The following is a 17,071-nucleotide window of genomic DNA, read 5'->3' as shown; positions in this document are numbered from 1 at the left end:
ACTAAGAACATATAATCATGATCACGAGGTGTTCCCATTCATGTGCTTAGGAAAATGAGCGTATTTGATTTAAAGTTATGTAAGAATATGAAGAGCAGGTGAAACCTACTTAAGGGAACCTCTTTGAAGATGGAAGGTGGTTTTGTGCTGGAACTATAAAGATGGAAGTGCTGCACAAGCTTAAGGAGAGAAATTCAATGTAAACCACAGTGGGTTTTATGTTGGATTTCTGTGCTTTGAATGGAGGAAGAATATTCATCAATGTGTTGCTGAAATAATGGGGTTGTTCTTATTGGAAGACTAAGCATAATTGATCCTACTGCTGTCCACAGAAGATAAGCAACAGTAGGTATTTGATGCCAAAACGGCACAGAGTAACTGCTCAGACTAATTTTGTCTTTAAGCAGCAAAGGTGTTTATTTCATGCAACGTTGGGGAGCTAGCTGATTCACACTGGACAAATTAGCTCACAAGTTTTCAGTGGAAAGTTAGGTATTTTGTTTTCAGTGGAAAGTTAGGTATTTTGTTTTCAGTGGAAAGTTAGGTATTTTATACAGTTTTCATGAGAGGTCGCACAACATCTTTACATATGTACTCATGTGATTTTGACACCTAAACATTCCATTCGCAATAGGTGGGATCTAGGTGGAGTAGACCTTTCAATTTTCTTTGTTCAGCAATTTTCTGACTTGATGGTCTCCTTATCTCCTTCAGGTGCCCACCTTATCTTTTCTAATTATTCAGAGTACATTCCTTTCTAAACGAAGCATCACCCAGAGCATTGTACCAAACTCATCCTGACTAATCTTTTAAGACCTTGTTCTGTTTCATATTAATAAATGGTCATGCACTCGAATGTTTTTTCACTTTAGTGACATAAGATGTTAAGGTGGCATAAAATGGGAAAGATAAAGGAACTTCTTTCTATCTACTGTCTTTAAAATAACTTGCTGTTTTACTGGAAAAGAGATTTGATCAAACACATCTGTGGAAGTGTTATGTTATAAACGATAACAATTAAAACAATTTTATTTTGGGTTCAATCAATTTAGGTTGAGAAACTAAGCAAAAACAGCGCTGGGTGCATGGAGAACTCAATTAGTTCCACCACACACACACCTGAGTCCTAAAAGCAGCGCCTTTTATGCCCGGATCTTGACCAAATCTTCTCGCCAGATGTTCGTCCCGCTCTTTCCCCATTGGGCCGTTAGGGTATGCCTTCTCCTCCTACTGGCTCTCCTTTAGCGCGCTTTTTCAAATCTCAAGGTCTTTGTCTCGTTCGCAGGCCTTCTGGCCTTCTCTGGCGTGGTGTGGTTTTGCTTACCTTATCTCCTTTGGCGGGCTTTTACAGGCAGCGATTGCCTCAGGGGAAAGGGAAGCCATCATGTCGTCTTAAAGGAGAACCACACGTGCCCACTCACCACAACTGCGATACAGGTCCCAGATTTACACAGGGTACAACAATTATACTTATCACAGTACATTTTATTTTTGACATGAATCATGACTGCGTTTATCACAGTTACAAACAATGTTAGGAACAAGAAGGGAAAACTGACCTATCTTAACAGACATAAAGGTGTAGAAGAGCAGGACGAAAGAGCTATTGAAGGCTAAAGCATGGTATGAAGAATCCTTTACATGAAAGGCAAGAGAAGAAAAATCAGAAATAAAGTAAAATGCTTAGAGGACAGGATAACTAAAAAGGAACCATTTGGAAGGTGTTGAAATTGAAGTTAGAAGCAGGAAAAAAAATCATCCTGCTGCTTTTTTCACTTGGCTACATGTAGTTTGATCACCAAGCTAGTAATGGTAAGAACACTTTCCTATCGGCCTTTACCTTGAACCATATAGATCTTCTGATGCCAGATTTCATTTGGAAACACTAAATCTGTAGCTAACAGGAAAAAAGCATAAAAAAGGAATAGGAAAGATGTTTGCGCTCTCTAAATAAGAGAATCTCCTGACAAATACTTCTAATGTGCTGAAGCTCAGCTGTTACTGAGGTGAGGCTCGAGATCATCTTTTGACATCTTCCAGGAAGACAAAAGTCTCCTGTCATTAGGAGTGAATTAAGATACTCCCATCATAAGGAATCTCTTGATTGACCATCTCTTCAAAGAAACAGGTTTTGCATCTTCCTGCAACAAGGTCGGTTTTGCCCGGTATTACAATGGCTGAAAGAAACTATGGACACTGTCTTGAAAACTGCAAGCTCTGCATGTATCAGTGCTACTTTGAGACTAGCCATTAAAGAATGACTTTGAATATATGATGACTGAAACTGTATGGAAGTATTAATGAGCTATAGCTGAGACCTAAAGGTATCTAGGAAAAAAGCTGGTACTCTTCCAGGAAATGAGCTGTGTTGCTGCTTCTGCCTTACAATCTTCCACAGAGATTTCTGGAATGATTTTATAGTGTTGCAGCCAGTAGTAGTTTCTTCAGCATGTCTAGCGTGTTGCATAATTACGAGAAAAAAATCACATCTGTAAGCACTGTAGCTGTGCTGATAAGCCTGCATATGAGCATGGTCTACACCAACAGGACACATTATTAATATAAACTGTGTTTTTCAGTCATGAAGTGCTATGGGAAGCTCTTGTGGAATTTTCATCATTCTCGGGGAATCTGCTGTATTGCCTCCTTGCCAGCTTATACCACTTTCAGCGTTGGCTTCCCGCATGGTCCCTCTGCAGCTATTAGGGGGAGGGGGAGCTGCTTTATCATTATTCTTTCTGAAACAGATTTTTATTTTTCTCCAGCCTCCATCATTTTTACCTTTTAGGGAATATTCTTAACATGAAACAAATAAGCTGTATTCTACTGTAGCATGTATGCTTATTTGAGGTATTTGTAGTGTGTAGCCTGTAGTCATCTCTCTGAAAAAGTTTGGTTCCTTCTGAAAAAAGGGTGTATAAAACCTCTAGAAACTTGAACCACTGCTTAAGACCATGTGATGATTGCTCTCTGTTCCTGAAGTGTAGATAACTGTGCTCTGTCACTGGAGAACAGCAACTGCATTTATCTTCCCTACGAGAACTCAACTGCTTGAAAGCTCTGCTTTGCTCTTGCAGAGAGCTATAGGTTAAACTTAAACAAATAATTACTTGTACTTTTTAAACTATGACAGTGATAGGTTGACAAACTGACAGACTAGGGTAAAAAAGTGATACCCAGCTAGATGGTAAGGCATTAGCTTGCCCCATGACATAGCAGGAGTTACTTTGTGCTGGGCTCAGTCAGCTTGCACATGAGTGTTACTTCTGCTTTCTAGTATTTTTTTACATTAATGTGTAGTGTTTGATTTGTTATTATGTCAATCTGCATAGGAGTTTGACATGTAATAGGTACCCTTTTTTGTCACACATTTTAAATGACTTCTTTAAATAACCTTAGCAACAGATGGCTTGGTTGACAGCACGAAATAGTTGTTGGAACTTCAAAACCCACAGTACTTGGGTAATTCAACATATTTGATACTTTTATCTTATACCTTTTTGCTTTGAGTTTTTTAAATTTGTAACTACCTGCTTAAGGCAACCTTGATGTTACATTCTGGGTTTGATTGCATTTTGAAATTGTTCCTTTTCCTAGTGCTGTATCAGATATGTTTTAAGGTTGCTCTGTGTTAATTAGGCCCCACTTCAAGCTGTCAAACTGCTATTGTTACAAAGTATTACCACTCCCTCCACCCACATGGTTTGCAGAGTGCAGAGTAATACAGCATTACAAGCAGAATTGAAATACAGTATAGCAAGATGAAGCTGAAGGGATGTGTTCCTCCTTTTGAACCTCTTTCCTTATCCTGTAGATAGCTGAAAATTATTAGGACTTTTGATTTTTATTTTTAATTAACTTTCTAGCCAGTCTATTTTCATCAAAGAGTTGTAATATGAAGCATACATGTAAAATGCTTGTTTGACTTAAAGGCAGCTATCAGTGAATGATTCATGTTTGGTTTTAGTGTTTCCGCATGTGACACCCAAAGGAATTAATGGCATAGACTTTAAAGGAGAAGCTATAACTTTCAAGGCAACTACTGCTGGGATCCTTGCTACACTCTCTCATTGTATTGAACTCATGGTAAAACGTGAAGAAAGCTGGCAAAAAAGGTTAGATAAGGTAAGATCATTTTCCATTTACTTTTGTTGAAAAACAAAGGTTTAGCTTGACATTTCAAATGAGTTCTTGTTAAATTTTTGTTCCAGGAATTGCTTTTATTTTTATGTACAGCATTTGTTAATTTTAAGTGTTTTCATTACTACTTCTAGAAAACATTAAAGCCTTGTCCTGATTGGTGATAAAGTAACATTATTCATTATAGTCTGTCTTTTCCCAGCTCTTGTTCAGATGGTAGGTATAAAAAATACAGGCCTATAGAGAACCTGACAGTATTGCACAGTAATAAGTGTATTGCTTGCAGCCCTCTAAAAGAGACCTAATTATCCATGCTTGCAAAATAATGTGCAAATCTCAGAAATAATTTAATTGTGGTAGATATTGACAATACTGAGGAGAACAAATTGTTCTAACTTCAGATGTGTTTGACATACAATTATTTACTTTCCTTTAGGAGATTAAGTCATGTTTTATGCTAATTGGCTAAAACATGGTATTAGGATATCTGTTGTTCTAATGGCAACAATAGTTCATGCTGAGCCTGTTAAATGACTATAGCAACTTAAAAGGAGCAGTGTCATCTCTTGAGATGTGCTGGAGGCATGACTAGGTTGTACTTCAGGCTTTGATTTCTAGAATCATGCCATCAATGGCTGGTGTCCTGTGCAGTCCGATAGCTATTATTCCATTTTTCATTTAACATGACTCCATGTGGTGTGTATGTCACACTTTAAATCCTACTTCATGTGTTTTAGTGGTACACAATTCAAAGAATGCATTCAGACAAAGTACTTCCATGTTTGAATCCTTAGCCTGTCTCCTGGGTCACCTTTGTTCATATGTCAAAGGTCTAGCCCTGTCTAACTGTATTAAGACTTCTATCAGTGCTTGTTACTGCTTCATCTAAGTCATTGGAGGAATTTACAGTAGATCTAAGGCTTGAAACTTGTTAGTAGAATTGGCGGGTAATTCAGTTTAGGCTAAAGACCTCAAGAGGTTTTTCTCTCAAACCTCCTGCTTAAAGGAAGGACAGTTTGAGATCAGGCTGGGTTGCTCAGGGCTTTCGTGAGCCTGGTTTCACATCTCCAGGGCTGGGGACTGCACAGCTTTTCTTGGCAGCCTGTTCCACTGCTCATTTATTATTCTAGTGAAAAAAATATTTTTCTTATATCCACTTGGAGTAACTCCTATTCCAGTATCTGCCTGTTGTGTTTCGTGCTTCTACTGTAGACTGCTGTGAAGATGTCTGGCTCTGTTTCTTAATGACTTCCTTGGAGGTACCGAAAGGCTACTGTTAGGTCCCCCCCTCAAAAACATTCTTGTCTCTTGGCTGAGCAAACACAGTTCACTCACATTGACGAGACTTTGCTTAGTGCATGGATCATAAAATCATAGACTCATTCAGGTTGGAAAAGACCCTTGAGATCATCAAGTCCAGCTGTTAACCCAGGAATACCAAGGCCTTCACTAAACCGTGTCTTGAAGTGCCACATCTACGTGGTTTTTTTAAACACCTCCAGGTATGGCAATTCCACCACCACCCTGCACAGCCTCTTCCAATGCTTGACAACCCTCTCAGTAATAATATCCAATCTAAACCTCCCCTGGAGTAACTTGAGGCCGTTTCTTCTTGTCCTATTGCTTGTTAGCTGGGAGAAGAGACCCACCCCCACCTGTCTACAGCCTCTCAGGTAGTTCCAGAAAGCAGCAAGATCCCCCCTGAGCCTCCTCCAGGCTGAAAACCCCCAGTTCCCTCAGCTGCTCCTCACAAGCCTTGTGCTCCAGACCCTTCCCCAGCCCCGTGGCCCTTCCCTGGACACGCTGCAGCCCCTCTACGTCCCTCCTGCAGTGAGGGGCCCAAACCTGAACACAGGGTTCGAGGTGCAGCCTCACCAGTGCCCAGTGCAGGGGGACAGTCCCTTCCCTTGCCCTGCTGGCCACACTGCTCCTGACACCAGCCAGGGTGCTGCTGGCCTCCTTGGCCACCTGGGCACACTGCTGGCTCATGCCCAGCCGGCTGCCGACCAGCACCCCCAGGCCCTTTCCCACCAGGCCCTTTCCAGCCGCTCTGCCCCAGCCTGTAGCGCTGTGTGGGGCTGGTGTGACCCAGGTGCAGGACCCGGCACGGAGCCTTCTTGAACCTCATCCAGCTGGCCTCGGCCCATCGGTCCAGCATGTCCAGACCCCTCTGCAGAGCCTCCTGCCCTCCCGCAGATCAACGCTCCTGCCCAGCTTGGTGTCATCTGCAAACTTGCTGAGGGTGCACTCGATCCCCTTGTCCAGAACGCTGAGAAAGATGTTAAACAGAACTGGCCCCAATGCTGAGCCCTGGGGAACACCACTGGTGACCAGCAGGCTCAACTGTCCAGCCAGCATTTTACCCAGTGATGAATTTTTCTTGTCCCTAAGTTAGTATATGTTAATACAGAATAATAATTACTATATAATTTCAATTCATTTAGGTTAGTTATTTGTAACTTTTTTCTTCTTCTGGGGACTAACTGTAAAGCACTTGTTTTAAGCTGCACGGGGTTAACAAATTCATCCTAAATTACATGTTAGGTCTCATGTGACTGATGCCTTGTGTAGCATGAGTAAATACATTTTGAAAGGCGTCACAAGCTTATTTGGAGTTCTTTTCCCGAAAATTAAAATACCAGCAGTTTTCTAAAGTCTTGGAGGTTTTAAGTTACTCTGCTTTGGTAAACTTGAAACTTTTTTAAAATCATATGTCAATGAAATTTTCTGGGGTTTACAGCACACCCAAGGTAAAATACTTCTAATATAAAATAATTACTTTTTATTTGTACTCCTCTAATTGCTGGCCTTCTGGAAGAGGAGATTTTTAATTAAATAATCTGCAATTGTGGCGGGCTAGCCTTGGCTAACAGTCAGATGCTTGTCCAGCTGCTCACCACCCATTCAGCAGGGTTAATGGAATAAATAGGATGAGAATGCTCATGGGTCAAGAGAAAGGGAGATTGCTTACTGGTTCTTTTCATGGCAGTACATTCTTGATTTAGGAAAAAAATCACTTTTCTGATTTATAAAAGATTCAGTTAACAGGAAGCAAACCAACAAACACTAGAACAGCTTTCTTCCCCAATTTCCCAAGCACAGCTTCACTCATTCACTGCAAGCCCCTCTACCCACTGCTTGCTAGCTCCAAGCAGTGTGGGGTAAGGAATGGGGGTTACAGTTCATCTCTGCCATTCCTTTCTGCTCAAACTTTTTCCCCACACCACCACAGATCCCTACCGTGCAGCAGCAGTCCTCTGGGGAAAAAAAATGTGCCGCAGTGTGAGTCCTCCACAGGACACTGTTCCTTCAGGAAATGTCCCTCTGCTCTGGCTTGATGCCCGCCATGGGCTGCAGTGTGGATATGTTCTCTGGCCTGGAGCTGCTCCTCCTGCTGTTCTGGCCTTGGCATCTGGGCTTTTTCTCACTTTTTGCTCCCCCTTCCTCTCTCCCTGGGGTGTTTTTTGCTCTTAAATACATTCTCAGAGAGGTGCCCCACTTGTGGTGGGTGGACTCAGCTGTGTGCTGCAGTGGGTCTGTTTCAGGTCTGGCGAGAGCCACCTGTGTCTGACACAGGGCAGCCCCTGGCCTCCTCCCACAAAGGCCACCCCTGCAGTCCTCTGTGGCCAGCACCATGACACCTACACCCTTAAAGACAAAAGTTGACTGTGTTCAGACCTCTGCTCACACTGTTCCACTTCAGTTGTAGAGCTGCTTTTTTTTTTCTCCTCTGTCTTGTTATTTCAGTGGTTAAACGTGGCTTTGTTAGAGTTATCTTCTCTAACTGTGGGCCTGAACAAAAAACATTGCTCAGTCATTTGATAAATAGATGTGGGAGGAGAATGGTATTTATCTTTGTACTTCTGGTTTTCTTGGCTAGATTGTAAACTGCTGTGAAAAGGAAGTAAATACTGTGAGATTATGAAGTTCAGAATACCTTCTCTGAGAGATTAGAGGGGAAAATTACATTAAATTGCACAACTGTTAGTGTTTACTTTCTAGCTGGGAGGGTTCTAGAGCTACAATGCCTGTAAAAGACCATCTAGCAGCGTTGAAAGGGACAGCATCTAATCTGTCATTTGCGTGTCAGTAGATTGACAACTCTGGCTCTGTGGTGTGCAGTTTTGCCAGAGGAAGAGTAACATCTCAGTCAGTGGCTAAAATCAATGAGCTTTTTACAAGTAGTGTAAGTGCCCCTGTAATCTGGCTCTCCTCTCCAGCCTCCTCAATCCAGTAGTTTCAGAACTGCCTTTTACTTAACAGCAATACACAAAGGTGGTTAGTAAGGGTCCCGTGACCTCACAAAATTATACGACCTCTATCTTGTTAAGAGCTAGCTTAGCCTAAAGATGCAAGATGGTTTTATGTCTGCTGAACTTGAAGCAAATATATTTCAAAATCACAGCTGTCCTAAAAAAATTCTCCTATTAAAAAAGCTCAAGTTGGGTAGAATCTGTTGAATCTACAGGTGACTACAGTCTGACTAGAGATGAATACAGTGTTACGAAGTTAATAACTTTCTCTATAACCCCCAGCCTTGTAGCTTTTTTTAAATAACAGGGGGTTATGTTACATTCTGAAGGTTGGAAACTATTTCTAAACCTTTGAGAATAAGAAACTTATTATAAAAACATTTTTTTATTTTTAAGGACACAGCTAAAGTAACGCACTTAATTATTGTAATTTTAGTGTTCTATATTTAATTTCTGTTACCAAAATAGATGATGGCCAGAATAAAATTAATACAAAAGCATGTAATGTTATCTAGAGGCAATTATAGTTACAGCTTTGCTTTTAGCCTTTTACTTTTAGATGTTAAGATCCTGAGCTTGGCTTCTTGTTTATCCAGTGCAGTTACGTTTTCCAGTATGATCCTCTCAACTATATTTTAAAATAGACTTTTCTTAAAATGTATGAACAAAGCAAGGGTATAATTTCTAGTATTCGGTCCACTGTTTCATTTGCAACAAAATCCTTGTGATGATGCTTTTCATGTTGTCTTGAGTCCCACAACATTTTTCTATTAGTTTCATTTGGCTGTACTAGTTGTTATTAATGAGCAAACTTAGCTTCTGAACATTTAATTTTACTTTAAGATTAGCATGTTTAGGTAGCTTATTTGTTCACCTTTGACAATTTTAACTTAAACGTTTCATTAAATCTTACATGGTTTTAATACACCAGTAATTTTTCTGCTGTGCAAACAGTTTCCCTGTTTCTTCCCTATTTAATGTTGTTGCCAAGAGAAGCTGGCAGATTTAGTTATCTTTTGACATATGTGAATTATCACTACTTTGCAGATGTAAGTACAGAAGGTGTGGGGATTTGAGGTGAGCAGGAGGAGGAGTTGGGGGGGTGTATTGTTTTTCATTCCAAGTGTTCAGGTAAAACTTCTTTTTCTCAATGAGTTATAGTCAAGTCATGCTTTATGCATCTTCAGGACTCTCCAGTTACTTTCAAAAAAAGATAAATATGCCAAGTTCCGTGAAACGTAAGTGTTAGCAGTTATTGCCTCCTTGTGATAGTGTCAGAAAGGAAAACACTCACAGATAAAGACAATACTGTCTTCAAAGTGCTGCTTTTTTTCCTAAGAATCTTCCTGTGGAAAACTATACTACTTCGTTTTACATCAAAACTGTTGCTTTACTTCTGAAACTTTTCTTTAGAAACTGGAAAATGTGTTCCAGAGTGAATGTTACCACCAGATACCCAGTTGGTAAAGTCAGCCTTTCAGTATTGCTTAAGGGTTCTCCACTGAATCTTTAAAATTCAAATTGGGTTGCTGTATAATTATTTTGATATCTACAACAAAGTTGTCATCACCTGGAAGACCGAACTTTGTTCCACATGAAGTGATTCTGAAAGGGGACAGAGGAACATCTTGCATATTAAAGCTGATTTCTGCAAGAATTTTGTGTTTATAGGTTTTTCACTGGGAATTATCTGGAAGTATGTAGAATTTGCCCAGGAAATACTAGACTTAATCTGATTCTGGCTTTACTACTTTTTTACTCAAAATATACAACACTACAGACATCAAGGGCTCTAGTACAGTCACACCTATTATGGGAAAATGATGTTGAGTAGTTAGTCTCTGCATGGAGTTCACAATGATTTGCATTTGTCCCATGCCAGCTGATGATAGATACATAGTTACATGCTGTGACTTATTAGTATCTCACCACATTCAACAAGTTAGTTTTTTATTGGTCTTACTACTCACCCTTTGTTATCTCTGCCCAAGCATCTGTGTCAAAGAGATTTCTGTCACTCAGATACAAAGTCTGACCCTTAATAAACCATGAATAGCTGTGCTTAAACTAGATAACTAGTTTTTGGTCACTGATGTGGTTTCTTTCTTGTGACTTAAAGAAGGTACCCTGAAGGTTACTGGCTCCCCAAGCTTTGTATTATGTAGTATATGTATATGGGTGTATATATAGTGCATACATGCAAATAAATTCAGAAAATCAGAGCTTTGCAGTTGTAACTTGGAAAAAAGCTATACTGGTCATTCCATTTATTGGTATGTTGACTATTTTCAGTCAGTTTATTCTCTCTGCACCAAATGATCATGTAATTTTACAGGAGATAGAAAAAAGGAGAAGAATTGAAGAAGCATACAAAAATGCTGTGACAGAACTGAAGAAAAAGTCCCACTTTGGAGGGCCAGACTATGAGGTACAAATTCTACTTTTGAAATTTTAAAAAATGCTATGCCTTGACTCAGCTCTACCAGTGGTTTAGTGTTAAACTGTTCTTTCCAAGAATTTTCGATAGACATCCCCAGAATTTTATCTTCTCTTGTTATGTTTTGAGAGCACATATTTGAAGTCTATCCTGGATTGGATTCCCCAAGGCCCTGGAATACTTGGAAGGAGTCTTAGCTACACAATTATGTTAATGTGTACTTTACTGACACACTGTAAACATCTGTAAGAGACTATATAGATTTAATTAAAACCTAAATCTGATGTGAAAGCATGCTAACACTGTAACTTAGTTTCCTGGTTTTTTTCTTCTTTATACAACTATCCCTAAATTGTACTTAGAGTAACTTCCTTTAACAAGTAGAGTTTTCAGAGAAACTATAATCTAAGAATATTGGTGAAAATATTTGAGGTCTATAGAAAAAAATTGCTTCTGCATAATACATAAGTATGAATTTCTAATATTAAAGTGAAGTGGAACTCTCATAGCTCAAAAATTCTGAACTGGTTTTGTTTCTTATGCTCTAGGAGGGTCCTAATAGTCTGATTAATGAAGAAGAGTTCTTTGATGCCGTTGAAGCTGCTCTTGATAGACAGGATAAAATGGAAGAACAGGTATTGGTACTTGAAAAATGTCTTAAGGTGGGCACTTCATGGGAGACTTCTGACTTAAACTCAGTCCTGTGGTGCATCTCATGAAGCTCTAGGTAGCTTATTCTGACACTGATAAGAGGAATTCACTTAATTTTTTTACATTAAATATTGTTGCTTAACACTAATTTTGAGAAAGTGACTTCATAGTTTATATAGAAAAGGACAGTGTGATATGCTAACTGAATGTCTCTAGTTTCTAACTCCTAAATGAGTGTCCTGTATAAAACTTACCTTTATATGTAACTGATGCCCTATGCAAATAAGGATATCAAATGCTGCAGCTGTTTCTCAAAACCTAATTAATTGCTCTGAAGCATCTGTTGACTAACAGTATGTGAAATAGGAAAGATGGCAGTTGTGTTGGTGTTTGCTTTTTATTTAAAAATTCTGAAGGCTGCAACTACTTCTCTAATTTATTTCTTGAATACACTTGAATGACAAGGATCAAAAAAGGTGTAAGATGCATGTGAGGAAATACAGGATATGAGAACACACAGCAGTATATAAAATAAGGGATTAACAAAGTGGTGCAGCATCCTCTGTCTTGAAAGTGTTTAGGCTTATGAATACCGTGAATATAATTACTTGGTTAAAACTAAAAGACTTTCCAGGGTGCATATATACCCAACAGTCTACCTGTGCTGGGGTCTCTTAGCTGAGTGTGAAAGTTCTGAGTGACTTTTGTACGACTACATGGATCTGATCTATTCTGCTTAACGCAGAAATATACCTTGAAGTATACATGAATTCAGTCTTCAGGCCTGTTCACTTACTGAGAATTCCAGCAGGATGACAGCTTCATGCCTGTCGTGGACAGCATTAGTTGTTTTAGCCACTACATAGATTGAGGATGACTCATAGTCCAGGCAGTTGACTACTAATAATTAAACCTGTTTTGTTGCAGTCCCAAAGTGAAAAGGTTAGATTACACTGGCCAACATCCTTACCTTCTGGAGATGCATATTCTGCTGTGGGGACTCACAGATTTGTCCAAAAGGTAAGATACTTCTTATGATCTCCTCCAAATAATGGGTTGACCTGTAATCGTTCTGTATAATATCTTGTATGAGTTGGTGAGATATTAACTTTTTTTAGGTGTTTCTAGTAACTTTCAGTGGTATACTCACTTCCAAATGAAGTAGCTGGAATTGGAGAAGGACTGTTTTCTGTCTTGGCTCAAAAAATACTGATATGAGTATCTATTTAGAATACTCTTGACTTGTATCAAGCTTGTCAGAATTAGTAAGGGAAAACTCCCAATTTGTGACCCTCAGTGTTTTTAAGATACCTTCACCAAAATTCATTGAATTGATTTTATTAAAAAAAAACATCCAGTCACTTGTATCAGGATCAGTTGACTGTTTTTTAGTGTTACTAGAAACACTGTGCTCCTCTCAGAGCTGCGCTGGGAGCATAATACAGAATAGGTGCATGAGATCAGCGTTTGCTGCTGTGCTTGCTGCTTATGGTGCTTTTGTTTTCCTTTTCTTCATTATCTTGTGCTTGTAAGTTGGTACTGAATGCTCTGTTGTGCCTTTGTTCTGATTACTTGGTTTTTTCTTTGTCTGTCTCTGGTAGCCCTATAGTCGCTCTTCCTCCATGTCTTCCATTGATCTAGTCAGTGCCTCTGATGATGTTCACAGATTCAGCGCCCAGGTACTGTATTAATGTGTAGAGTGGGGGTTGCATATCTCTGCTATATTTCATCCTCTTCTCTAGAAACCTGGGTTTTTTGTTACATAAATCACTGCTTGCTTTAAACTAGTACATTGAGATAAACAAAGGAGTTCTCTATTTCTGTACTAAATGGTTGTCTTTTTACATTCAGCTTGCATGCATATCAGTTGTGCAGAGGCCCAGATCTTGTGAAACTGTTGGATTTAATTCCATAGCTTTAATAAAAATGCCTACCATTTGAAAATCTTGCATTTCTGATTATTATAGAAGTTGAGTAACACCTGTTCTGTGTGGGCTGGAGATTGAATAGTTTTTAAATCCAAAGTTTAATTTTTGTCTTTAACTTTTGTTTGTAATGACATTAATATACTAAACATCAAGGTTTACTTATTACCATTTTTTTTACCACTGCCACTAGTTTTATTACTGTAAGGTCATAAAGTCTGTTGGCAAACAAGGTTGTGGGTATCAGAATTTTTACTGAGCATTTCAATATATTCACTTATCCTTCAGAAAACAAGTCGACATCCTGAATATGTCAGTGTAGTCATAGACATATTCCAGTAATATACAAAATTACTCTAGGTGCTTACTCTGAAGATCATAATTTAGAGTAGAATTAGATAGGTGAGTTCATGTGTTCGCTCTTCAGTCTCAAAAAAGGTTGTTCAGACATGGCATTCATGCCATTAGTTTCCTTCCGCTGTGGTCAGTATGTGATTGTGAATATGGAGCTTCCTTCTGACATCTGTCATTTTAGAGGGTTTTTTGAAATCACTAACTAATGCTGAAAAAAACTTGCTTTTTCAAATAGAAGGAATGAATTTTCTTTTGATTAACAGAGCCTGGAATTGTAGCATCTGCAGACCTTACTAGCAGCTTTGAGCAGGACCCTAATATTTAAGGGTATACTCATTGGACTGAAACCCTGACACTTGGTCTTGCAGTCAGTTTCTGAAATTGCAACTTACCACTAGGGAAAGAGTGTGTGGGTCATAATTGCACAATACTGATAGGCTTGCTCATCTGCTGGTACTCCAGTAAGCAAATTAGTTTTTCAGTTTTAGTTTGGGAGGAGGGGGGAGATCAAGTAATAAAGAAGCACGTTTGACTCCAAAGATAGGAACTAGTTGTCTGTCAGGCTATTGGGTACATGGACAGTTCAATACAAGGGAAACTCACAGCTGCTAAAATATGCAGGCCTCCTCATTTTCACCTCTCTTATGCCTGTGGTAACGTTTGTGCATTTGTATGATAAACCTGAGTATCTGGGCACTAGTGAGGCTGAAATCTAACCATTTAGAAACAAATCTGAGATGGACCGCATCCTTATCACAATAATGCAGATTGAGGTTAAGGATCAGGATCAAATGGACTGGTGTCACCACCACACCCAGATATTTTCACTAGAACAAACTTTTGCCAGATCAACAAATAAATCCACCTACTGTGGAGTTCCATTGCTACTGAAAAAGCAGGTGAAAGACAACTGAGAGTATGAAGAAAACATAAGCACACCTTCTTTTGGTGGCAGCCTGTTCTGGAATGGTTATTAATATGAAGCTGGCCTCTGTCCCCAGGCTGAAGATTTGGCTTTTAGAAAGGCAAGCAAATATCTTGACTCTGAATAAATGTGACTTGTTTCTAGACTTCATTCATACAAAGGGAATTTTCGTATCACTAAAAGGTTAAGTACAGACTTGCAGCCTTGTTTTTAAGATTGAGAATTATAAAAATGTATTCTGATGGGAGCTAATTCTGCAGTGTGCCTCTAGAAAGGCATTGATTTGTCTCTGCCAGTTAAGTGGGAGGTCAGGTCACTTTCATTTAAAATGCAGTTACTTTTTTGAATTGTAGATCACTTTTAAAGCACTGAGATTTTAAAACATTGAGCTGTTCTAAGGGCCTTTGAAGTGAAGAACTTCCCACTTAATGTTCATGCCAAGGCCACCTGGCATACAGGTTACAAGGGAACCAGAGGTAAATGCAGGCCTGTCCAGTAGGGAGGAGCCTGTGAGTCTTGACTGTGTGCCTCTGCAATAGCTGCAGGCTGACAGACAGCGGCCAACGTGTAGATTACATAGTTTGGACTGGTAGTATGTATGCACAAGGCAGTTGTAGGTACTGCAGTTGCTTGGTGAAGCAGAAGTAAGAAAGCTGACATTGCGCTCCTGTTGATATGACCTTCTCTTCTTCCCTTGCTACTCCCATCATTCCTCTGCATTTAGCATGAAGCAAAAAGCCGCAAAAGACAAAACAAACATACAAAAGCTAGCTTTGTCCTTAATAGATTAAGAGCTAGGGGAGAAGACACACAGAGACCTGAAGGTGTTGCAGGTAAACATTGGGGTCATACTGAGGATTAATTTCTGAAAGAAGTGTGACCTACAGCTAGTAATTAAATATCTAAACAGTCCGCATTCTTACCTGTTTTGGATTATACTGTCATTGTTTCTCTGGAAAAAATAAATAGAAGAATCCTTTACAGGAAACCTGCTAGTAGCTGGCAGGAAAGTGTCCTGTTTAAAAGCAGAACACAAATCTTGTGGGTGTTTTGGTTCATTATAACTCAAGAACAAACAACAAAACCAAACAAAACTCAAAAACTGGACTGATAACTTTTGTACAGAAGACTATAGTTAAAATAAAAATAAAATCCATTGCGTGGAAATTCTAGTTTATGTACTTCAACGATTTTTTTTAATTGATTCAATTACCTTTCTTCCTGGTTTTTGAATGTGTTGTCCATGGAGTACATAGTACAAACAAAATTAGTGCTTGAAGTTAGAAGTAAATAACATCTTTCAATTCTGTATTGTATCAGAAAGATAATTAATATGACTTAATTTTGGTTTCTACTTGTACTACTTCTCAAATAGGTTTTATATGTTTTATAGGCACACTAGGCTTTATTTTTTTGTTAAGTTGTGCAAAACCACTCACAGTACAGGTTCAAGCTATTCATCTTGTGATTGTGCACTTAGACTAATCTTTGTGTTGGTCAGTTAACTAACCTTTGTAGTGCTGTCTGATTTGAAAAAAATGGTATTTCTAGTGATTTGGGAAAATAGTGTCAATCACATGGACTTATTTGCTGTGACAAGTTTTGTGGTCGCCTGTCTTTTGGGTGCAAAAAAAGTTATTAAAATAGTTCCAGTACTTTTAAAAATTACACAGCAATGAATACTTTATATTTTTGCTTCTCTTTTTATTTGGGGGAGAGTGGGATTTTGGAGGGGGGGTGGGGGTAGCGGGGGACACAAAAGAAACAGATTATAGATTTAAAATAAAAATCCTATTTCTTTGTCCCAGGACATGCATGGTATATGGAATAAAATGAGGTATTCGCATAGCTTGACAAAATGTGTCCAATATTTGGCCTTTAAGAAAAGGACATTTCTACCTAGCTAAATAATTTTTAAATTATTATTTTATAATAGTAGTCTGATTCATCATAAATTTTCTTAATGTAAGCTTTTCTGTCTTTTTTTCTAGCTGTGCAAAGATGCCAATGAAACCGAATAAGCATGCTTTGTTCATTACTGTTTCCTTCACTGTTCTTGCAATATAACTTGTGATATGCACTTGTTTTCTTAGTTTGTCTTCCTCCCCAACCCCCACCTTTGTTCATATTTTTAAATGCTCCTCTGAGTATCTTGCAGTGCATTGGAATTGCATTTAGAGATACCTGAAGTAAGTTCCTGTATGCTGAAATAAAATTGTCTTAAGTAGAAATAGTGAGTTTTGACACTTTACAGGTAAAAGGAAGGATAGGAAATACCCATAACGAAAGCTGGAAGCTGAATCAAGGTCTTGGGCTTTGTTTCTAAAGTCCAGAAGTATCTGCTGGTTCTTAACCTGTAATAGAAAGCTCTGTTGTCCAAATTCTG

At 38.9% G+C, this 17,071-nt stretch overlaps 1 protein-coding gene across 2 annotated transcripts in view; it reads left to right on the top strand.

Moving 5' to 3' along the window:
• CERT1 (ceramide transporter 1) overlaps positions 1–17,071 on the top strand; it is an 80,571-nt gene that overhangs the window by 54,460 nt on the left and 9,040 nt on the right. Inside the window, exons 7-11 of one of the 2 annotated variants that reach the window (XM_037373237.1) lie at positions 3,968–4,125; positions 10,729–10,821; positions 11,379–11,465; positions 12,409–12,501; positions 13,083–13,160. In XM_037373237.1, coding sequence (XP_037229134.1) covers positions 3,968–4,125; positions 10,729–10,821; positions 11,379–11,465; positions 12,409–12,501; positions 13,083–13,160 — 509 coding nt within the window. The remainder of the gene's footprint in view (positions 1–3,967; positions 4,126–10,728; positions 10,822–11,378; positions 11,466–12,408; positions 12,502–13,082; positions 13,161–17,071) is intronic. The other variant, XM_037373238.1, reaches the window with a different exon arrangement.

Source organism: Falco rusticolus, chromosome Z, assembly GCF_015220075.1.
Source record: "Falco rusticolus isolate bFalRus1 chromosome Z, bFalRus1.pri, whole genome shotgun sequence".
NCBI lineage: Eukaryota > Metazoa > Chordata > Aves > Falconiformes > Falconidae > Falco > Falco rusticolus.
The sequence above is the reverse complement of the archived record's forward strand: the minus strand, read 5'-3'. Positions and strand labels throughout refer to the sequence as shown.